Genomic DNA, 23,436 nt, shown 5'->3' with positions numbered 1-23,436 from the left:
CACTGAACACTAGGCCGCCTGGAGCTCCCACAGCCTCTATTTGCCCCTTCTCCCCTCGCTTATCTTGGCCAGCAGCAACAGACCCACATGGAAACCCATCTTAGCCTCTGCCCCTCCCGCGCCCCCAGCTGCTCTGATGGTGCTTGGAGACCTGGCCTTTCTCCCAGCCCCACTCGCACGGCCCTGGTTTGGTCACCGTTGTCCCTTGCCTGGATTTTCAATGCAGTTGTGCCCCAACAACTCCTTCCAGTCTCCTTCCCTGTTCTAGAAGCAACTTTCAAAACCAGACTTGACCATATCACACTTCTGCTGACAATCCTGCCACACCCCTCCTGCCCATAACACAGAATAAACTTGATCCCCAGGCCCTGATCTGCTTTTCCCTTTTCATTTCCTGACACTGCCCGCAAGCCCTGAGGGCCTGGCTGTGGTGGGCTCGTCTTTGGCCCCGTGCACCTGGCCATGGGCCTACCCATTCCTATGGACTAGCTCAAGTGCTCTGATGCCACCACCTCTGGCACCTTCCCTCAACTTCCTCAGTCACTCCCATGTTTTGAGTCCTGTTACTAAGAGACCACCCATTGTTCCCACTCCTGTCAGCCTGTAAGGGCCGCAGGGGTGGCTGAGTGTCACTGGACAGTCCCTTTCGGAAGGAGAGAAGATGCATCGACTCACATCTTGGGGCACCTGGATGAAGGCGAAGGCATACTCCGTGGCTTGAGCTGGCAGCACACGAGTGCTGAAGGCAGGTGGCAGGGCACCCAGGCGGGTGGACGGCAGGATCTCTCTCTGCAGAGGGCACACCAGGCCAATAGCATCACACACTTGATGACCCCTTGTTCCGAAAAGACAACTCCTGTGGCCAGGCCTCTGGGCGCTTTGATGGAGGGACTGTCTGCTAGCCCACGGCTCTAATGGAGGGACTGCCCGCTGAGCCACTGCAGTGAGGCCTTGGGAGAGCATGGCCTGCTGGCACCTGCAGTGGGCAGCTGTGGCTCACATGCTGTTAACCCTGGGCCTGGTGTGGGCACACTTGTTGGTTCCCACTCAAGTAATTTGATAACTGGACTCCAGTCGCAGTTTTTCTTTCTTTCCAATGCCTTCCCTCTTCCACACCAGGGGCGCTCCGGCTGGGAGAGCTCACCAATATGAGGGTCCGGCAGCGTCCTGGCTGCCCATGGTGCTGGCCAAGCCTGGGAGGACCTCTCCTCTGGTGGATTCCCAGGTAGTAAATTGGGTGTATGGCCCAGTTCTGGGCTTTCTGCTAACTGACCCTCAACTCTAGTCCTTGAGGAAAGTGGGCAGCCACAGCCATCGCTCAGGAACCACACACCCTGAGCGACAGCGCTCTCCCAGGCACTCTGCCACCTCAGGAGTGTCCCTCCCAGCAAACCTCGGTTTGGGGATGTGCTGCACGTTAGCAGATGGGGACAAGCACCATGTTGAGCATGCGGACCAGGAACTGAGTGTGGAGGGCCTTCCTGGGCCCTCTCTTCGGAGGCAGGGCAGAAGAGGAAGCGTGGGCATGGCTGGGCGCTCAGAGACCTATGGGTGCACACAGGCCTCTGCCAGAGATGCCAGTTTTGCCTGGTCACTCAGGGGTCATGGCCTGTCATACAAACAGTAGATGGCCCTGACCTAGGGGCTACTGTGTTGAATGGCCCTGGCAGCCACTTGGAGCCCCCCTCTTGTCCAGCTCCCGGCCCCCCACTCACGTTGCCGTAGTCAATGTAGAAGACGTGCACTTTGGCAGGAGACTCGACTTTCTCGACTCGGGCCCGGTACCTGCAATGGCATCATGGGCAGAGCTCAAGGGACAGCCCCGAGGAGTCAATCTCCTTGGAGCCTCAGTGATGGCAGGGGAGCGGGCATAGCACTTCCCTGTCCAGGAGTCGGAGAGCACACCCGTGGGTGTCACAGAGGACAGGCCTCAGACTCCATGGGGGCACTGTGGTCACCATTTAATGGAATCAGAGCATGGCTGGGAGCAGAGGGAGGGAGAGGGCAGCATGTGAAGCAGATTAATGTGTCCTTGGGGCATAAAGCAACAAGACTAATGACTAGATTGATGTCTGCTGCTGAAGCTGGGCACACTAAACAGCAGCTGTAATTAGCCGGCAGAAGTGTCTGGGAGGCCGCAGTGGGAACACATCCAAGTCACTTCGTCACCCTGGGAGGGCCATGGGCCCTGCCCTCGGTAGACCAGACGTAAGTGACCTTGCTGCCTGTGGGCAAGGCTGCTGCTGCTCATGTCTCAGACAGTTGGGGTGGAGGCGGGGTGGCTGGCCTGGGCTCACTGAGACATCACTTTTCCTGAGTGGGGTGACGGGTGTGTTCGAGAGACCCAGACAGCCAGGACTCCCCCAGCAGAGTGAGGGGAGAGAGGAGGAGCACACTTCTGTAGTCTGGAGGCTGGCTGGACTGCAGGAGAATCAAGGCCCACATGGGCTCTGGGCAATATAGAGGGCTACCCTGGGGAGGCGGCCAAGGTCAACACCACCCCGGTGGACACCAGGCTGCAGAGGCAAATGCCTGGTCTAGCCGGTGGCCTGAGGACAGACTGGCCCTGGCTCCTGCTGCACTGCTTGGGCCCCAGTGGCTTACCATTCTCCATCCACAAATTTGGCAATGCAGAATTCTCCCCGGCGCGGGGCGTAGGAGCCCTCGACAGGAGGGTGGCTGGCGATGTCATTTCGCATGTTCTCCATTAGCTTCTCCAGCTGGGTGCCTGATGGGGAGGAAAAGAGTGAGACCAGGGTGCCAGGTTCTCTGGAGGCTCATTCTGGCTGGGGAGGCAGATGAGCCTGGGCGTGGGTGGGTGAGGAATTCTGTAGAGCGTCTGCAGCACTGACTCGCCCCCATCCCCCAGGGAGGTCCTCTCTGCTCTCTGCTCAAGAGGTTTCATGCTGTTTGTCCTCAAAGGCAGGACGGTGACTTGCTGACTATGGAGCCCGTGGGAACACTCCTGGGCTTTGGGGAAGGAGGTGGAGAATGTGAGTGGACGTGGATCAAGGCCAAGGCCAACCAGCATTCTCTAGGGTGGGAGCTGGCCAGCCTGCTGCCCATTCCTACAAGAGCTGGCCCTGGCTTGGGCCACAGAGGTGGTGACTGACCGCAGCCACTCTCTGCAATGTCTCCTATAAGCTAACGTGGAGATAAAGGATAAGCCCCATACAACCCCGGACAAGGAAAGGCCTGGGAGTCTGAGCATAAAAGATGGAGAGCAATTCTGAGACACGGTGCAGCCTCAGTGTCTCAAACTTGTCCACTCTGACCAGTCACTCTGCGAGACACATGCTGAACTGAACTCCCAGTGCTGTCAGGTTAGGATTCTTCCTTCCCATCCCAGTTCAGTGCCCTCCTCAGCTGGACCGGGGGTGGGGGAAGCTCTCCTTCCCTGCTTGTCTTTCCTGAACACTCTGACCTTGGGGCTCTGTTGCTTGCCTGTCTTTTTGTTTTCTAGGTTTAGCAACACCCAGGGTCTTCTCAAGTTCCCTTCCGGCTCCATCCTGCTGCCTCCCACTTGCTAAGCCAGCATCAGTCCCCAGTGGCTTCTCCCTCACATCCCTCCTGGCCCTGGCCCTAGGTCTGCATCAGACCTGTTGTGCCTGCTTTGCTCTCCCAGGTCAAGGTGCGGGGTGCCTGTGGATTCCTCTTTTCACCTTCAGGGCCCAAGGCGCCACTCACTGTAACAGATGCCTAACACGTGTCGGCTGCTGGTACCCTTGTCGGCTGGCCTTACAAGTTCCTCGTCTGAGTGTATGTTCCTGCCATACGGCGAGCTCCTTCAGGGCACAGACCACAGCTCCCCTGGTTGTCACTCTTGCAAGGCCCAGGAGAGCCCTGACGTGCAGGGCGCTTGCTAACTCAGCGGCATTGAGGGTGACCTCTGCACATGCACCTGGGAGGTCTGTCCACTCTCGGGCCTCTGCACAGGCCACTGCCTGACTGCTTCAGAACAGGGGCTTCAGGATGCAGTGCCCTTCCCCCACCCAGTGGTAAACACTACCGTTCTCCTGAGATAATGTTCCTTGCCCAGACAGTAAAATTTCAGGGACTGAGGAGAAGCCTCTATAGAAGACAAGTTCCTCCTATACTTGGTTTATTTTTATTTTTTTGCTCCAAGGCAACAGAAAGCAGGCTTTGCCTCCTCAAACAGGCAAAGCCCTCTGGGAGGTGCTCACACAGACACCTGGTTGGTCATTTACAGCTAATGGAAACGCTTTCATCATTTCATCCGCTGCTTCCCCAAGGCAGGGTCTAATTAGGAGAAGAGAGAGAGGACGTCCCCAAGAGGGGGTGACAAGTTGCAGAAGAGGGGGGCTGTGTGTGCTGAGGTTTATTTTCCTGGATTTCATGGAGCCACTGGGGGACAGGGTTTTCTCTGGAGCCCACTGCGACTCTCCAGACAATGTGCCATGAAGCGCTCACTCCCTTCTCCAATGTTCTAAAAAGACGCTGTTTCCTCCTTCATCCTCTGTCTTTATTTTCTGCCTTGGCTACTGCTCGCTGCAGCGTCACGGCTCCCTAGGGCTGAGAGAGACAGTGGGCGGGCGGGGTACCGGCTGGTACATGAAACCTCTGAGATTAGAGACCGACGGGCCAAAGGCCTTGAACCCTCAAGCTCTGTCCCTGGGAGACTTTAGGGTCCTGTTCTTATTCAAGGGGAGTCCTTCCCAGCAGGACCGGAGGTGGGTGGAGCCCGTCTGGGAGCTGTGTACACTGGGCGGGGTCTAGCTGGCGCCTGCGCTCAGGAACACCACCCCTGTAAGAGTCCTTCCGGCACAAGCAGGCCCGGAGGCTGGGTCTCTCGTGGCTTCATTCCCAACCAATGGCTGGTCCAGCTTCTACCAGGATGGCAGCTGACCTCAGAGAACCTGACCTAGCCCGGCCAGTATGGCTCAATGGTTAGAGTGGCGGCCCATGAACCAAAGGGTTTCGAGTTCGATTTCCAGTCGAGGGCACATACCCGGATTGCAGGTTCAACCCCTGCCCGGTTGGGAGGCAACCAATCATCGGTGTTGTCGCTGTCACATAGATGTTTCTCTCTCTCTCTAAAAACCAATGGGAAAAAATATCCTTTGGTGAGAATGAGCAACCAGAAAAGGGAACTTGATCCTGAAGGCTCATCAGCTCCATCCTTGCCTCTCCCAAGTATAGCTCAGGTACAGGACTCAAAACTGTCAGTTTTCCTTGGCAAAATGACATTAGCACAAAAGCAGCTGCCTGGGAAATATCATTAGCGAGGAAGTGGCTGAGACGAAGCTGTTAGGGATCTGGAGTGGGCCTGGGTGGGCCGAGGGGGCGAGCAGAGCTGCATCCTGTCACCCAGGGGCCGCCCTGAGTGCCAGTGACACACTACGGAGGAGAAGCTCCCAGACGGGCTCCGCCCACCTCCGGTCCTGCTGGGGAGGACTCCCCTTGAATAAGAACAGGACCCTAAAGTCTCCCAGGGACAGAGCTTGAGGGTTCAAGGCGTTTGACCCGTTGGTCTCTAATCTCAGAGGCTTCATGTACCAGCCGGTACCCCGCCCGCCCACTGTCTCTCTCAGCCCTAGGGAGCCGTGACGCTGCATCTTCGGTCCTCTTGGCCTTGCAAGGATCAGGCTCCTGGGCCCCAGAGGTGGCTCTAAGAGCCCTTTCCTCTGCCCTGGCTGGCAATGAGAGGGAGGTCAGGTTACAGGGAGTGGAGGTGGGAGGCTGGGCTGAGGTTTCTGCCTCGGGGACCCTGGCCACAGGGCACAGCACTGGAGGGCAGGAAGGAGGAGGATGGCGAGTCCTTTAGAAAGACCGCCTAGGGAGGACTTCCCCTGGTGTGCCTCCTGTTTCCATGGCAAATGGCTACCATTCAGGGCTGTGGTTACCTCTAGAGAAACCCCAGCAGAGACAAGCCCACACTCCCCTCCTCCACCTGCCTTCCCAGGAAGCTGACGGGGAGAGGGCTGGGAGATGCCAGTTCTTGCTTCCTGACCATAGAGACAATCTGTTCACTGCTTCCTGATAGGCTTTGAGGGCTACAAATCCTCATGCCCAGCTCAGCCAGGGGTGCCTGGAGCAAAACAATTACCTAAGAGTCTCAGAGCACCACCCAGACAAAACTGGTTACCTCACCAGTCCTCAGAGGACCTGCTCAGCCCGCCCACGCCAGGGCGCACTTGCAGGTCACGCAATGAGCAGTGCTGGGGCCTGGTGGCTGGGCAGTAGGGGAGGGCCCTGGAGGCGGCTGGAGGAGGCAGCGCTGCCTGGGCTGGGCCTGTGCACTCACCTGTCTCCACATCCTGCACGTAGAAGTGCAGGTCATCAGTGATCTCGGTCACAAACACTGGCTTATAGGTGGCTGAGCGCTCCTTCTCCTCCGGCACGGGTGGCACCTCGTCCACAGGCTGCTCCACGTAGTGTGCCCAGACCTGCGTGTGGCCAGCAGAGGGGAGGAGGGGAGGAGGAAGTGAAGTCAGAAAGGATACCAGGAACGGGACTTTGAGGCAAGTGGGTCACCCGGGGCGAGTGAATGTGGGAGTCACCACAGGCACTCACATGGCCCTCGGCTGGCCCCTGGGACCCTCCTACTTCTGGGAGGTGTGGGGACAAGTGCTCTTAAGTGCTTCTGATCCAGTGGCTCTCAACTTCTGGCAGGCATCGGAGCAACTGGGGAGCTTATTAAAAATGCAGGTGCCTGGGTCCCCTGGCATGCCTACCGAAGTAGGATGTTCTAAAGGTCCCGAGAAAGTAACACAGTGCGGGCTCCGGCGATTCTCACGCCCACCAGCAGGACCTCGGCGCTGGGGTGGTTCTGGCCCCCCCCCCATACCACTCTGCAGGGTCACTCTGACTGTCACAGGGCCACTGGCACTCCTGAGGCTCTGCAAGTGACAGCCCTGGGCCGGGGAGGGGAGGGCTTGTCCCTGTGCAAGAACGCCCCTTCTTAGCAGCTTCTCTGTCCTCATCTCAAGCAGGTCGCTCTGACCCCTGCTCAGAAGTGGGACCACTCCCTCCACCGTCCTCTTCCCTTCCTTCCCAGCCCTGAGCTGTCAGGGAAGCAGCAGCTCAGATGCTGATGCTACGTGACAGTGCGTCAGGTCCAATCCTGTGGCCAGGAGGTTATCCTGTCAGTGCAGGGAAGGGAGGTGGCCTTCCAGCTGAGCAGGGGGAAGGCGGTGAGGGACTGCGGGGACTGGACCACACACGCCACACAGGCAAACACACAGGAGCAGGGTGATAAAAGAACTAGCCCCAGACTTACATGCTGACTAGGTGCCAGGAGCCATTCTAAACATTCTCCAAGTATGAACTCATTTAATCCTCACAACCGCCCTTGGAGTGGAGATGAATGCGGCCCGCTTTACAGAGGAAACTGAGGCACACGGGCTTGTTAGGAGCAGAACCAGGACTTGAACACAGGTAGGCTGGCTCAGAGCGCTTCCGGAGCTTTTGGCTTTGACCCGGACTCTGGAGACAGCAGGCAGCACTGAGCCGTGGCCTTCATTGTGTCGTCTAACTTTGGTCAGAGGGGCCTTCTCTGAGTCTCCTTTGCTTCCCTGGGAAGGTGAGGCAGTCTGACACGCGACCACCCGCTGACTGCGGATTCCTGGGTGGCACCAGGAAGCAGCTGAGGACAGGAACGCCGGACTTACTGAGCCCCTTGGGCCCCAGCCACTGAGGCCAGGCTCCAGCCTTTAATGTGGCCCAAGTGTGTGTCCTCCCACTAGAGGCCTGGCATGAGCAACAGGAACTATCCAAGCCCAGGGTGGGGGAAGGAGTGGCTGCCAGTGAAAGGAATTCTAAGGACAAAATTAGGCAGGTTTAGGGAATAAAGAGGGCCCACGGGGGAGGAATGCGTATGTGAAGGACAGAGGTGTCTCTGGCCTGAGCAATTAAAGCAATTATAAGGTAGATCAAAAGCAGCCCTGACCTGAGCAGTTTGGAGACACCAAAGTGCTTATCTTACTTGTACAAAGGATAGAAAAAGGCCACAGGATAACGGGTGGGGAGGGGTGTGTGTGTGTGGGGGGGGGGGCGGGGGGTAGGGGACACACATACATTCACAGAGGATAAAGAAAAGTCACAGGATAATGGAAAGAAGGAAACACGTTTTCAGAGAATGGAGGAATGTTGCAAGATAAGGGGGAGAGAAAGAGGCTTCACCACATGGGCTTTGGCCTTTGAAACTGATATATGTAACAAAATAACCAGTGAGGAGAGCATGGGGGTCCTAAACTAATGAAAGGTCCAATTAGAAAGGGTTCCGCTCAAACAAAGAACTGCAGCATACATAAACCGGAGACAAAGGGACACCAGCAGGGATTTTCCCATTAGAGAGAGAGCAGGCTTTTCCCACTTCGGGGCCCCTCCCCAGGAGACACCTCTGCCCAGATAGAGTCCGTATATGCTTCCAATAAACGTCTACATTTTTATTAAAGAAGTCTGTTAGTCCATGAATTTATTCTTCATCTTCGTCGGACAGAAACCCACAAGAAGTCCCTAAATCCCATGTTTCACCAGGGAGTGGCTGAGGGAGACGGGAGAGTCGTCTCTTGCGTCCAGTCCAAACCTCTGCTTCCCATAGAGAGAATGGCTCCACCTTCTGAGGCTGAGCTCATGGGCCCCTGGTCCAGGGCTGGGCTCTACCCCAACAGCTCCCGACCCCTCTCACTTTCCTCCCACACCTGTCCTACCAGCTCGGCCACCTCCCGCACCATGCACCGAGACACCTCTGCTTCACTGGCCCCAGGCCTGGCCACCACAGGAGGAGAGGGAGCAGAACTATTCAGTCAGATCAGGGACTCGGGGCCTAACCTGTCCAGGCCCCCTGCCCTATGAAAGGAGTCTCTTTGCACTTTCCTATGAAAGAGTCTCTCCAATCAGAGGCCTTGGCTCGGACACTGAGAGCACTCGGGGGAGGGGGAGCAGCCCCAATTCCTCCAGTTCTAGGGGCTGCGTCCTGCTGAGGCCAGACACTGAGAGCACTGGGAGGAGGGGAGGGAATGGGGGGGGGGGCGGACGGGACGATGACGACGACAACATAGCCCCTATTCCTTCTGGTTCCGAGGCCTGCAACCTGCGGGGGCTGAGCCTTTCCTTCTGCCTCCTCTCAGGGAAGTGACTGCTTAGCCAGCCACGCCTATCGGCCTCCAGGCTCCCCTGAGATCCCTGCAGCTCTGAGCATCATGGGGCTCTCACTGCCTCAGAGAGACAAGATGGGCTTGGAGTGGGCCCGAGCCTGGGAGAAGTTCTGGGCTCCCACCCGAACTCCACCCTGCTTCCCTCCGCTGTGGGGGAAGGAGGTTCCACAGTAGAGGTGATGAATTGGGAACAGACTGACAAGGTGAGAGCAGAAACTGCTAATGACTCAAGTCGAAGAGCCTTAGGCGACAGGATCAGGTTTCCTCTGGGGAGAGGGAGTTTCTTCCTACAGGCTCGGGCAGCAGCTGGAGGGCAGGCTCAGGGGGCAGCAGCTGGCGGGCATGGTGATACAAACCAAAGCCTGAGGATGGCTCTCAGCCCCCTTGCTCCCACATGGAGGGCAATAAAGGGGCCATTGGTCCTATGACAGGCCCTACAGTTCACTGGGCCACAGGAAGGGAAAAGTGGGGTGCACATGCTGCCTCGTGAGGTGAGAAGACACCAGCAGCATGCAGTCACCAAAGGATAGAAGAGGGAGAGTTGCACCTCAGCTAGAGGAACCCCATTTCTAAGAGGCTGGGTTCGCCCTCTGAATAGTAGAGCCCTGAAGGTTCCCTCGTTCCCGTGGGGAATGGAGGTAACCAGCCATTCCCTGGGGCTGGGCTGCCAGTGGCCCTCGGCAGGCTGGTAAATGCAGCCTGGCCGGGAGGGAAGCTTCTTGGTGGAAGGAGTCAGTCAGCGGGGACAGGCTTGGCTGCCCATGTCCCCACCCTTAAACATGGGTTCATTTTGCCCATATTGTCTTACGTTGCCCTTCTGTAGAACTGGGGCAGGGAGGGGACAGACACAGTGGCAAGACACCTGCCAGACATGTGCCATTTTCCCACAACCACCCCGAGCCCTCTGATAGCTCAGATCCCTGACAAGAAAAACCCAAAGACCCCTTCCGGCAGGAACAGTAACTGTGCACACAGATACAGTCAGTGCCGTAAGGCTCTGCCCCAGGTTTGTAGCAGAAGGAAGGGCTGGGGAGGGACCTCAGGGCCCAAATGCTGGGTGGGATGAAGGTCTGGGAGCTGTGACTGCTCTTGGCCTTTGGTAGAGACAAGCCTGAGTCAGGGCCCGGGATATGGAGAGGCCCCCAGGTTTCTGGTCAGGTTGGGGCAGCTCTCATGCTACGGCTGGGGCCAGGATGGAGCTGTCCTGAGACAGGGACCCTCTGTCACTCCTCCAGGGCCCTGGCTACAGACCCAGATGGAAAAGGGGCGAGAGCAGCACCCTCCTCCTTCCTCATCTGCTCTGTCGTACCAGTTCCGTCCTGCTTAAGTCCCCTCTACATTCTGGGGCTCCTAGTTGTCCTGTGGCTGTGGCGCCCTAGGGAAGCAGCCCCCTTGGCCAGGCCCAGGCAAGGCCAGCCAGGAGCAGAGGCTGTCTCTCCTCCTGTCCTCACTGCTCCTGGAGCCCCCTCCCTGCACTTCCCCCCCCTGGGAGCCCCAGGTCCTCTTCCCCGCAGGAGAAGGGCAATGTGGACTGACCTGCCACGGGCTGGATCCTTTCCTTTCTAAATCCTACTGAGTATTGCTGCTTAGGAGGCTGGGGAGCTGGCACAGGGCCAGGGTGGTGGAGGCCTTCAAGCCCTCCGTAGGGAAGCAAAGCTTAATAAAAGTCGATCAGTGGCCAAACAACCCTGTCCAGGGTCCTGCCAGGGCACAAGTGGGGGGAGAAAGGGAGCAGCCTATGCAGCTGCCACGGGCGGCTCCCTCCTTGGTCCTCAGACCTGCCCAGAATCCCTGGAGGAGGAGGAGGAAATCCTGCATCAGCCTCCTTATTAGGAGAGAAGTCCGAAGTGCACACGGAGGAGGAATGAGGCCTGGCAGGGAGGCTGCTAAGTTCTTGTGGCTGGGAAAGCAGCAGCCAGACAGACCTACTCACAACGCACACACACATAACACACTCGCTGAAGACTTCCGCATGCTCCTGGTCTCACACAACCTTTCAGTACTTCCTTTCCTCAGTTAGCTCACAGCTACCGCCATGATCTCTGAACCCCAGGTGCCTGTCTCTCAACAGCCAAGGCAGCCACCATGGGGTCACAAGCGGAGAAGACTGGGGATCCTGGGGATACCTCAGATGCGCAGGCATCTGCGCCCTGCCAACCCTGAAGGCTGCTGCAAAGCTCTGCCCACGCTGCTCCTGGGAACCAGCCGCCAGGGAGAGGCAAGCCCCGCTAGGTTCCCAGGAGTCTTGAAGAGAAAGAGATGAGCAGGAGAAGGGCCCAGGAGAAAGGCAGGCCCCGCTCTGAGAGTGGTGCACTACATTTTAATTAGACAGAATAAAAACATGCAGCCTGCGTAAGTAATGAATCACTGGTAATTACTCCTCAGCATCATCCTGTGGCACCAGTGCCAAGATGACGGGCTCTATCAGGAAAATCCATGTGTAGTGCATAGCGATGCGCCTCGCAAGGGACCCACCTCTCCATCTCAGGCCAGAGTCCCTGCTCTGTCCTCTCCTGGGTCCCTGTGGGGCCTCTACACTTACAGGGCTGCTTAGATCGGAAGAGGTAGCTCCTAGGCCAGCCGTGGGCAAACTACGGCCCGCGGGCCTGATCCGGCCTGTTTGAAATGAATAAAACTAAAAAAAAAAAAAAAAGACCGTACCCTTTGATGTAATGATGTTTACTTTGAATTTATATTAGTTCACACAAACACTCCATCCATGCTTTTGTTCCGGCCCTCCGGTCCAGTTTAAGAACCCACTGTGGCCCTCGAGTCAAAAAGTTTGCCCACCCCTGTTCTAGGCCCATGTGCTGAGTAGCCGGGGAGCAAAGACGCTTTCAGAATCTGGGCTCCAGAGGCTGGTGCTTGCCATGCTGACCCCCCAGGGGGTAACTCTTCAGTGAAGGTTCAGCCCTTTGTACACAAGCCCAGCACCAATCTCCTCCACTCCCTGCAGCAGGCAGAGGACACGGGGGTGGCAGCCTTAGGCTGAGCTGTCATAAACGGGAAACCCAAGAGGGAGCACTTAGCTGTAGGAGCGGAGGCTGCCTGCTCCCCATCCCTCTAGGAAGACAGGGTTTCTGTGAGTGGAACTGGGATGAGGAGGGTGGAGACCTCCTAGAGGCCTCCTGGTGGCCCACTCCCCCAAGGTGTGCACAGTCCCTTTCATTTGTCCTAGCTTGTTGGGCGACATTCCACCCCCCTCCCCCACCCAATCCCCAGAGATGGAAGCAAAGAGAGAGATCCAGGAGGGTGGCCCGAGGCCCAGTGCCTGGGAGAAGTGATGTGTGCTCTTGGAAGAAAGGTAGGAAGAGACTGGCTGAGGAGATGGCTGCTCCAGGCTGGAGGAGAATGAGGGGCCTATGGGGCCCCTAAGCCCCCCATTCCTTTTGGCCGGTGACTGGGCCTTGGCTCTGGGAGGCGACTTGCAAGCCAGATGGTAGCCCCATGGGGAAGGCAACGATTATTCTTGGAACAAATTTATGGCTCAGCATGGCCGTCCCATGAAATCCTCCTCAAGCTCAGGGAAGCTCTGACACATTGGTGGCCGGCTGCTTTATCCCATTAGCAGGGCTGGGCTGTGAGTTAGTGGCAATGGGCTGGGGCTGGGGCTGGGGGTAGGGGGTGGAGGTGGTGCTAAGCCCAGCTCCCATCACTAAACCCACTGGGTTCCTTAATTGTCCATTTGTTTCCTAAAGCTGCTTTCCAACCCCCTCCCGCCCCCACCCCCCTCTCTTCTATGCACTGTCTGCAGAGACTGATGGGCTGTAAATCTGCTGTCCTAACAGCTTTATACATCTCCTGGGGCTGCTTCCAAAATGGGCTTCCCTGCAGGGCAATGTGAAGAGAACTGGGATGTGGGCTGTGGGAAGGGCTAGGAATGGGGAAGGAGCAGGAGCAACGCCCATCTCCTGCTCCAGGGGCTCCTCTCAGTTGTTTCTCACATTGATCCAAGTCACCTCCCTGACCCACCTGAGCAGGTCTGCAACAGGCTTATGGCTGAGACGCCTTGCCCTGGGTTCTTATGTGGTTCCTGATATGGGGTCTGAGACCAACCAGGGTGACTCAGTTAGGGAAGGACAGAACCACTTCTGTCTGTTGTAGGAAGGCAATGGCGTTAATGGTGGTGAGAGAAAGTATGAGCCAGGGCCAAGGGGCCCCCCTCCCCCGCCCACTCCCACACCGTACCTTCTCCTTCTTCTGCTTGGCGGCCTCCTCGGCAGACAGCAGGGATTTGTAGTAGGAGCTGCGCTCCGCAGTGAAGTGGACCTTGGAGAGTGCGTGCTCCACCAGCAAGACGGACAGGTTGGCGCCGTCGATGTGCAGCCAGCCGATGAAGTTGCCGGCCTTGTCCATGCTCTCCACCTCCACCTCCACCTGGGGCACAGAGGAAGGGGCATGGAGTCAGTGTGCAGGGGGTGGCCCTGCGTGTGCAGGGCGGGGGGGGGAGCGGCGCTGAGGCCCAGTGCTCAGGCCCTGGGCGGCCGCCACCAGGTCCATTGCACGAGATAGGAGCGGCTGAAGCTAGGAGAGGGAAAGGATGTGCTGAGAGCCCCCTGCACTGCCGCCCTCTGAGAACCCTTCCCTTCGGTTCTGTGAGTTGGCTCTATGCTTTTTAGCCTCTCACCCCCCCAGAATCATCCTTGATAGATACATCACTGACAAAGCAACTTCAAAATTCCCCTTCCTTTGACAGAGAGCTGATAGGGTAAACTCCACTGCTTAGCTTAAGCAAGGCAGTCCCTGTTAGCTGTGTGTGTGTGTGTGTAGCTGGGGGTCAGGAGTGAGATCAGAAGCAGTCAGCTCTGGGCACATGCCACTCTTCTCTTCCCTCCCCCAGCTCTGCTAGGAAGAGAGGCAGACTCTGGGAGCGGGCAATCCCTGGGGAGCGGGGAGCCTGTGTTCTTTCTGGAAGAGCTGAATGAATTAATGCTTAATTTAACAAAGATAAAGAAAACACGGCTGCATGAGAGTCGGGCGAGGACAGGAAGGATGGGACAAGTGGGCAGGAAGTGCACTACACCGAGGAAAAGTTACGGGCCAACCCCAGCAGAAGGTTCCCCCCGAGGAGGAGCAATTGCCTTAAGCCCAGACCTTGAACTGAGTGCTGGCGCTGAGCTTCAGAACCCCCAGAGATCCCCACAAGGCGCCAGGCCTCTTAAGCCCCCCGTCCCTGTAAGACCCAGGACCCCAGAGCCAGAACTGCCTCTGCTCCTGCGAGACAGTGGCCTCACTGTCTTGGCCATAGTGGTGGCGGATCTGCTCCCACCTCAAGGAGGCAATGGCCCAGGAAATAGTCCTTCTTTGATTTTCTTCCCCTGCTTAAAGGGACTGTAAAAGCCTTTGCTGCCAAATGTAAAAACTTGTATTAATTTAAATGGCTTCAAGCTCGATTAAGCAATAAAATGAATGTCTAAACACCTGAGAATTCTCTGAAGCCTGGGCCAGAGCCCGCGGCAGCAGCCTAGGGCAGAGGGTTGGAGGGGCAAAGTGGGGGAGCAGCCGCCTGCCTGGTGGGTTCTGCCTCAGCAGGGAGAGATGGCAGCGGATGTGACTCCTTTGGAGTAGATGAAGGAGACGAGATGGCACGGATGTGCAGAGGGCAGTGGAAGGGAAAGAGGGGGCAGGGCCAGGGAGGAAGGACCCTGGCCTTTTCCCATTCTTGGACACACTCTTCCTGCTTGAGGTCCACAGGTCACCCTTCAAGGGTAAATGCAAGTTCAACAGTGCCCCAAATTGAGATGTGGTACAGAAGAGGGTGTGCAGAGTTTATCAGAGCTACAGAAAAAGGTGCTGTACGTATAGATCCAAACCCAAGTTGATACTGTAGGTGGGGAAAGGAGGCACAGAGAAGGGAAGTGCAGCTAGTAAGGGCAGAGCTGAGAGCACCTCCTTCCCTCTTCTATAGCCCTGTTTCAGGAGCACTCTTTCCTCCAGTCACACCTCTCACCCCCCCTCCTTGCTTCCCACCAGGTAATGCCAGCTCCCTCCACGATCAACACCATGGGGCCTTGCACCTCACTGGTAGAGCCAGGGTGGGACTACCCAGCACCTGCACCACCCTGCTGAGGGGCTGAAGCGGGGAGAACCAGCATCTAATACCTGCAGATGTCAAAATATGTTCCTCTTGTCTAATTCTGGCAACTAACATACTGGGGGACCTGCACTTGTCGGGGAGAAGGGCAGGTGGGCAACATGGCGCTTTGATAAAAACAGGTGCCTCAAGAGCTCACCAGCTGGTAAGGCATCTAATTCATTGAGGTGAGTGACGGGCTTCCTGAAGGGCCTTTTGCCACCTGCAAATGCCCAGGACACGAGCCCCAGGGAAGCTCTGCTGCGAGGCCACTGGGTGCCCCTACGGTAAGAGGGCCAAAGGCAGAGGAAGAGGCTGCCAGACTAAAACAGGGATGGGCAAAATGAGAAATCAAGAGGCACAAATTTCCAGTTGTAAAATAAATAAGTCACAGGGATGTTATGTACAACATAAAGAATATAGTCAATAATATTGTAATAACTTTGCTGTGGCCGTTGTTGCTACATGGTTAGAGCACTGGCCTATACACTGAAGAGTGGTGGGTTCCATTACCGGTCAAGGGGAGGCTGTAGGTTCGATTCGTGCATGGGGGAGGCAACCAATTGATGTGTCTCTCTCACATCAATGTTTCTCTTTCTCTCTTCCTCCTTCCCTCCCTGCCTTCTACTCTCTAAAAATCAATGGAAAAAATATCCTTGTGTGAGGATTAACAACAATAACAAAATACAGCAATAACTTTGTACGATGACAGATGGTTACCAGACTCATTGTGGTCATTTCATAAGCTATATAAATGTTGAATTACTATGTGTATACCTGAAACTAATATAATATTATATGCCAACTCTGTTTAAAAAAAATACATGGAAAAACCATCTCTTATCCTTCTTAATTTGCCAAGCTTTATCGAACATGCCAAGGCCAAGAAGCAGCAGGTCCCAGAATTTTGGGAGGCAGAAGGAAGACAAGAGAGGCTGTGTGCCTTGTGTTTAGGAAGTCATGAGATAACAGGTAGAGTCCGGTGTGTGTGGATGCTGGCTTCCACCACTAAACCACTGCCCTCCTTGTATTTGGGGGCTCATGAGATACCTCCTTATGCCCAGCCAAAAGCAGCGAAGCTGATAAGAGTTCCCAGGTTTGACTTCCTGCCTTCCGCTGTGTTAGGAGCCAAGTGTCCTTGCCCTAAAACTGAGGATGGCTGCTCGAGTAGCCTGTGGTGGGCCAGGGTGATTGTGACAAGAAGCTTGATGGCGACCCGCCTCACTCCTCTTGGCGTTGGATTGCTGGAAATGAGTGCAAGAACCGCAGAGATGGGTGGCAGAGGCGACCGGGCAGGTAGCTTCCCTCTGTTCCTACAAGGTGCCCACACTGAGACCTCACTCCACGTGGCAGTCCCAAATTCACACCTCTCTCTCTGAGGCCACAAACCAGAGGCTGGCCTCTCAAGGGCTCACATCAGAGGGAGAACCAAGCAACAGCAGCCACACCTGGGCCCACGCTGCCGCGGAGCAGCAGGCTCTCTGGCGGGCGAGCACTGACAGCGCCGCTCACCCTGCAATCGATGCACTAACTTGGGCTTGACAGGTCCCTGGGCCCGGTGGGCCGCAGAGAAAGAAATCTCTAGCCTTGGGCACTACCTGCCACTGAATCCATCTTGGGTTACAGAGGGAGATAAGGCTGTCGCCTGAGTCTCTGCTTCCCCTTTATTACAGCTGCTACAACCACGGTCTTTTCTCAGTCAAGCAAAGGCACGCAGGATAGGTGGGCTGGCCTCAGCGAAGAGACGGGGCTGGGCAGTGGTCCTGCTGCTCCCAGTCTCTTGGCTTCCGGCCTCTCTGGCCAAGTCCTGCACTCGTGCCTATCTTTCTGGACATGCCCCAGTGTGGACGGCCACGTGGAATTCAGTCTGAAGATCAAAGTCTTAACTCTTCTCGAGCTCAGGGAGAGCTACAGGGGAGCAAGCAGAAGGTGAAGCAGGGCACGCCCAGGTAGATGTGTTCATCCTTCATCATATTTCTCTCCGATACTGACAGCCAAAAATTTGGGTCCATGCTGTACAAGCTCTACTCCATTCAATTTAGAGACTCACATTTTTTATGTTCTCGGGCGGCCCCTTCAATGGCCCGTACCATCGGGAGCTCAGGCCTTGGGTGACAACCATGGGTCGCCAGAGGGCTTCATATTCATGTGGGCATTTGGTGTGTACATATGTGGGCTCTGGCCTGAGGGTACCAGAGTTAAGTGTATACATGGACATAGCATGTCAGCAAGGGACAGGTGGTGGGTCTTCTCGTCAACGCTTATGCTGAAGCTGAGAGCTAGGAAAACACAGAGCTGGTGTAGGAGGTGCGGGGTGTGGCGGGGAGAAGACTGCCCAGAGGGACGATGAGAAGGGGGGGGGGCACCACCCTGAGGAAGTGCCTTGGTGGTAAGTCTGGTTAAGACAGAAGTGAGCAGCCTAGATGCCTGGTGGTCGGACCTGACCTCCAGGTGTTTAAGGATGCTGTGATGCTGCCTCACGGTGCACTTGGATGGTCCAGTCATGTGCCAGCATCTCTTGCCTTTAGCTCTTTTTTAAAAAAACATATTTTTATTGATATCAGAGAGGAAAAGAGAGGGAGACAGAAACATCAATGATGAGAGAGAATCACTGATTGGCTGCCTTCTGCACACCCCCTATTGGGGATCAAGTCCGCAACTCAGGCATGTGCCCTTGAGCGGAACTGAACCTGGGAACCTTCAGTCTGCAGGCTGACGCTCTATCCTCTGAGCCAAATCGGCTAGGGCTTGCCTTTAGCTCGTGATGCTGGTGGAGTGGGTAGGACTTTGCGACCCTGAACTAGCCCTGTGAAGGCTTCCCTGAGCCCTGGCTAGAGCGAAGCACTCTCTGACACCTATGGGCTCGCCCTCCCTTTGGCATTCAGGGGACAGTACACAGCACAGAGGTTTGGAGCAGACTCGGAAGCCAGACTACCCACCATCTGTAGGTCGTGTTGAGAGCCACTCAACTTCTTTGTGCCTGCTTACTATAACACTGGAACTGCAATAGTATCTCCCTCAAAGGGTGTTACGAGCTACTATAAATAAGTTAAGCACTTAGAAGAGTTAAGCACTTTGACACACGAACACTTCACCATCAATTATTACTTCCTGGGAGGGGCAGTTATTTCATTTCCAAAAGTCTTCACTCTCCAGCCAGACTGTGCGCTCCTGGGGAACGAAGCTTGTTCTATCCTCGGCAATCTCCCCTCGGCCTGGGTGGACTGACCGGGCCAAGAGCTTGCAGGAAAAGCATAGATCCTGGAAGTCAGACAGACTTGGGTTCAAATCCTACCTCTAGCCGTGAAGTTTTGGGCAAGTCACATGACCTCCTCTAGCCTGCTTCCTTACTGCAAAAAGAACGGGCCCTGTGCCTTAGAGAAGCTCCTGTAATAAACTGCTTCATCTCCCTTCAACTGCTGCCAGCTGACAGCAGCCTCAATGGTTACATCAGCAGCAACCCTGCTTGGCTGAGCTAGACCCCTGTGTTCTCCCCCGCCCCCCGAAAAGCTCTGGGGCTCTTACACCTTGGGGACCCCATGCAAAATACAGAGTGGGAGGTAAGGCGAGTGGGGGTTGATGGGAAGAGCCAATGTGTGACCGATGCCTTTCTGCTTAGCCGAGGGGGTCTTTCTCCACTACAGGGACAAAAGCGGGGCTGTCACCCAGCCAGCCATGCCCAGCTGCACACAACGGACCCAGCCTGTCTGTGGGCCGGGGCAGCCAGCGGGTCCTGCTGCCTCACAATGGGACACGTCCTCCTGCTCCCAAGCACATTAATGTGCCACTAATGAAACTGTTCTGGCTTATTTACCAAATTAATACAAACGGCACAGGCTGTTAATTTGCATGTCTCTTAATTACTGAGGAAGAGCTCCCAAGGCCGGCAACATACACACCTCAGTGCCCACCCAGCCGAGCTGCTGGTGGGTGAGGAAGGGGTGAGGGGGAGGAGGAAAGAGGAGAACTGGGCAGCCCCTAGCTCTCCATGGCTGGGAGCATATGAGGGAGGGAAGGTGGTGGTGGCCATGAATTTGTTGTTTCCCACAGTCCCTTTCTCAGCAGCTGCAGTGCCCTGGGCCTGCAGAAAAATATACTTAGTCCCCCATCCCTCCCACATTGTTCCCCTCCTTTAAAAAATATATTTTTTTATTGATTTCAGAGAAGAAGGGAGAGGGAGTGATAGAAACATCAATGATGAGAGAGAATCATCGATTGGCTGCCTCCTGCACGCCCCACACTGGGGATCGAGCTGCAACCCAGGCATGTGCCCTGACTGGGAATCAAACCATGACCTCCTGGTTCATAGGTTGATGCTCAACCACTGAGCAACACCAGCTGGGCCTGTTCCCCTCCTTTCTCTTGTTTAGATTCTGTCCAGCTTCTCAACTCAGGAATTTCAGTCAGACAGACAGTGGGGACAAAGCCATTCCGCTCTAAGCAGTGAGGCACATGCTCTGCCTGGGGTGCATGCAGGCCAGAAAGGTGCTGGGGTTTACTGAGAGGTGCGCAGGAAGGAAGAGAAGTAAAAGCCAGGCAGAGGCTATGCTCTTATAGAGCCTACGAGCCTCTCTCAGCTGGTCCTGCCCTGCCTAGTTAATCAGCCTTCAGGTTCAGAGAGAGAGAGAGAGAGAGAGAGAGAGAGAGAGAGTTAGTTAAGAGTTCAGCGATAAGACCACAAAGGAAATTCTGACTGCCTTGGGGGATCATTTAGTTGTTTTTTCCTCTCCTGCTCCAGGAGCCTCCAGACCTAGTGGCTGTAAGTCTGGGACAAAACTGAAAGTCACAGGTAGTCTTGGGGTCATGGTGAGGTGGGGGACATGCTCCATGTGGTGACTCAGGGTAGCCAAAGGAGGCATAGCACAGAGGGAATTCCTGGCAATGGGGGGTGGGGGGGGGGGGAGGATCCCACACATGTGTACCCACCTTGCCTATTTATGTTCCAGGAGGCTGGAGAGGTAGATCCCTAAGTGCACTGGCCTTGCCTCTGTGCACAGTGCGTGAGGCAGCACAGGAAATTACCCAGCAACAGCCCACGCCAGCCCCATCGCTTGAGAGGCTGTGGAATGCCTGGAAAACAGCTGCGGGGAATGCTCCTGCCTCAAGGGAGGTGGGCTGCCGCAGGCAGGACAGGCAATGCCAGGTGCGTAGGCAGGAGCAGCAGCTCAGGACATCCCTGCCCTGAGGCATCTGAAAACGAAGACTTCCTGTCGGGGAGAGGGGTTGCTAGCTGTAAGATCCTCTAGGACCTCACGGACTACCAGTGGTCCGCGGACCACCGGTTGGCGCCCGCTGCTCCAGGGGGCAGAGCAGGAGCACTCACTACACCTGGGGAGGTGATGCTAGGGGCCCCATGACAGGGTTCCTAAATGGAAGCCTTCATCCTTTTCACATGATGTCCTGCACAGCCTGGCTTTAAATACCCCCAGAGCCATCAGCATGGAGAACAGCAGGAAACCTGGAACTGAGAACAAGATAGAAATGAAGCGTGACTGGGGAGAAGGCATCAAGGAGCAAAGAAAAAGCCTTGGGCCAGAACCGTGACCTAGGTACCAGCTCTGCCCCTTCCGGGCTCAGTGTCACTTGCTTTCCCGGCTCAGTTTCTTCCTGTGTCAATGGGTTTTCGAGGCTCTCTCTGCTCAGACTTTTCTAAGGCTGGGGTGTGGGTGCTGGTGGTATGCCAGCATGACTGGAGCTGAGAGAAGGGCAAGTGGGAGTGCCCCACACGGCAATTGCCAAGGAGACCTTGCAGAGAGGGGAGGGTGGGAAATGGAGAGTAAAAAGGCACTCCAGCCTTTTCCCAACCCAAGCCTCCCACCCAGAGCTTTCTGCAAGATTGTGCGTAGCAATCCAGAGCAACCAGAGTGTTACCGACACTCCCCTCCTGCCACAAAGCGGCAGCCACAGCATGGAGCCGGCCCCCCGCTCCCCCCCATGCTGCATGAAGCTATAATGTGCTGCCACAGTGGAGCTGCAAACTCGAGGAGACACCTCACCTTAATAAAGTAGCAGCTTAACACAGCCAACGCGGGCCCTGCACTCCTGGCACGTGCAGGCACACCAACGTCTTTCAGAGTCAATGAACATCAACATCAAGCAATTAATAATGTAACTTGGAGAGGCGGTGCCTGTGAAATGCCTCCCGGGCCCACAGGCAGCAGCTGGCTGTGGGGAGTGGGCAGGGGAGACACGGCAGCACAGGGCAATCTTCCCCGAGCCCCTGGGCAGCGGGGCACCAGTCCCCACCAGCGCCTCTGCTTCTAGTCCTGCAGCACCTCCGGACCAGACGACTCGTAGGTCCAACCCACATAGGTGATCGTTCTCCAGAAAACCTCTTTTCTGACATCCATGTGCTGGCCCAGCCAAAGCCCTAGGAACGTCTGGAAACCAGGCCCAGGTTGGCAGTGGCAAGAGGAGCAAAGCAGCCCGGGAAATTGGGGGAAGGCCCGAGGAGTGGCCAGGTGGCTCCGGGCCTCTCCGTGAACGCCTCCCCTCGGGGATGAGGAGTGGATGACAGGCGGCCAGCTTCTGGTCCTGCCTGAGGCAGAGAGGCAGCCAAGGCATCAGCATCCTGAGCCTGCCGGGAAATGCAAACCTGCTGACTCCGGCCTTTGCCAGCGGTAACACAGTTTACAAAGTGACGCAATCTGTTCCTTTGGTGCAGACAATAAGGAAGCAGACTGCTCGTCTCCCAGGAAAAGCTGGGGCTGGAGGGAGATGAACCCTCTCCGCCCTGAGGTGGGAGCCCTCATTCTGCCCCAGCCCCTGTCCAGGCACCACTGTTGGCGTCCTTTCCCACAGGGTTTCTGGACTCCCTTCTGAACGCGGAGCACAGCTGCCCAGGGCCCCTCATGTTCCCTAGCTGACGTGGGGAAGAGAAGGCCTAGCCAAAAAGAGCAGTGAGACGGCTTTCCGTCATGTGCGCCCAGACAGCATTCTTAGCCAGCCCCGCAGCTTAGGCCAGGGGGTCAGCTGCAGGGCGTTCTCCCAGAGCTTCCGGCTGTCCCGGGGCCCTGTAGGGGCTGAGCGAGGGTGACAAGATGGCCGTTTTTGTCAGGAGAAATCAGTGTGTGACCTATGGAGTAACTGCATGAGGTTATCAAATCTCTGACCTGGTCTGAAAGACCAAGCGTGCTCAGGCATGTGAGGTTGGAATGCCAGTTTTCCCCTCCGCAGGCCCGTGTGTCTCCCCGACCCCAAGGCCCACTCTGGGACCGGTGCATGCGGCACTGCCGACTCCACCCTCTGGCTTCTTTATCTGAATCGCGTGGGTTTCTATGGAGACCCACAGTCTGCCTTTAAAAAGCACTTAATGCTGGCATCCATACCTACTTCCCCTCTACCACTCACCTGGCTCTAGATGACACCCTCTTTTGCTTCCTCGGGCACCTACTTGTATCAGTGATGAGAGAGAGAACTTCTATTATCACCCCACCAATTTCCTCTTCCACCAGCGTCCACCCCTTTTGACAAATACCCTAGAAACCTTGGTCTGACTTCACATCCCGCCCAGCTGACCTTTTCCTCTTTACTCTGAGTATTCTGCCCACCTCCCTCTCACGTCTCCATCCACTGCGCCGGTCGCCGCCCTTGATATTCCAATGTAACTGCCACGTCAAAGGTCACCCAAGACCTCTTAATTGCCATTTTAATAATTTCTTCTCAGATTTCATTATTTTTGACCTTTTGAATGGTCTGGCAAAGCTAAGCACCCAATTTCCATTTTGAAACTTTCTTTTTAGGCCTCTGTGATTCCCAATCTTGACTTTTTCTCTTTGCTCTTAGTTTTAGTTGTGAATTCCTTCCCAATAACGTGCCCCTTGAATATGGATATTCTCCAGGGGGTCATTTTAAGCTGTAGACAGTCCCTATATTTCACAGCTCTCTGAGATAAATGACACCACAACTTCTATTTCCAGTCCAAACCTCTCTTCAGAATTCTACTCCACCAGATAAATTTCAAATATAACATGTCTCTCTACTTTTCTCACTATAAAATCTGCTATTCCACCTGCATTTTTTATCCCAAGTGGTAGCTTGAGAAGCTTAGGAATCATCCTTGATTCCTTTGACATTCACAGTCAATCTCCAGGTCACCGATGTACTTCATAAATGTCTCTTGAATTCTTCCCCTCGTCTTTATCCTCAGTGCACGCCCTGAGGAGTTCAGGCCCCAGCTTTGGGTAACTCTGGCACCCCTGCCACCAGCCTTGCCTCTTCCAAAGGCCTCTTCACAATGTTCAC

The 23,436-nt window shown here is 55.8% G+C and overlaps 1 protein-coding gene across 1 annotated transcript in view; it reads right to left on the bottom strand.

Moving 5' to 3' along the window:
• SND1 (staphylococcal nuclease and tudor domain containing 1) overlaps positions 1–23,436 on the bottom strand; it is a 457,273-nt gene that overhangs the window by 4,385 nt on the left and 429,452 nt on the right. The window contains exons 17-21 of the mRNA XM_059711713.1: positions 13,308–13,496; positions 6,266–6,407; positions 2,605–2,728; positions 1,716–1,785; positions 676–789 (exon numbers count right to left, since the gene is read on the bottom strand). Of these exons, the coding sequence (XP_059567696.1) occupies positions 676–789; positions 1,716–1,785; positions 2,605–2,728; positions 6,266–6,407; positions 13,308–13,496 (639 nt within the window). The remainder of the gene's footprint in view (positions 1–675; positions 790–1,715; positions 1,786–2,604; positions 2,729–6,265; positions 6,408–13,307; positions 13,497–23,436) is intronic.

This window comes from Myotis daubentonii, chromosome 10, assembly GCF_963259705.1.
Source record: "Myotis daubentonii chromosome 10, mMyoDau2.1, whole genome shotgun sequence".
NCBI classification, from domain to species: domain Eukaryota; kingdom Metazoa; phylum Chordata; class Mammalia; order Chiroptera; family Vespertilionidae; genus Myotis; species Myotis daubentonii.
Note: the sequence above shows the minus strand (reverse complement) of the source record. Positions and strands in the feature narration are given on the sequence as shown.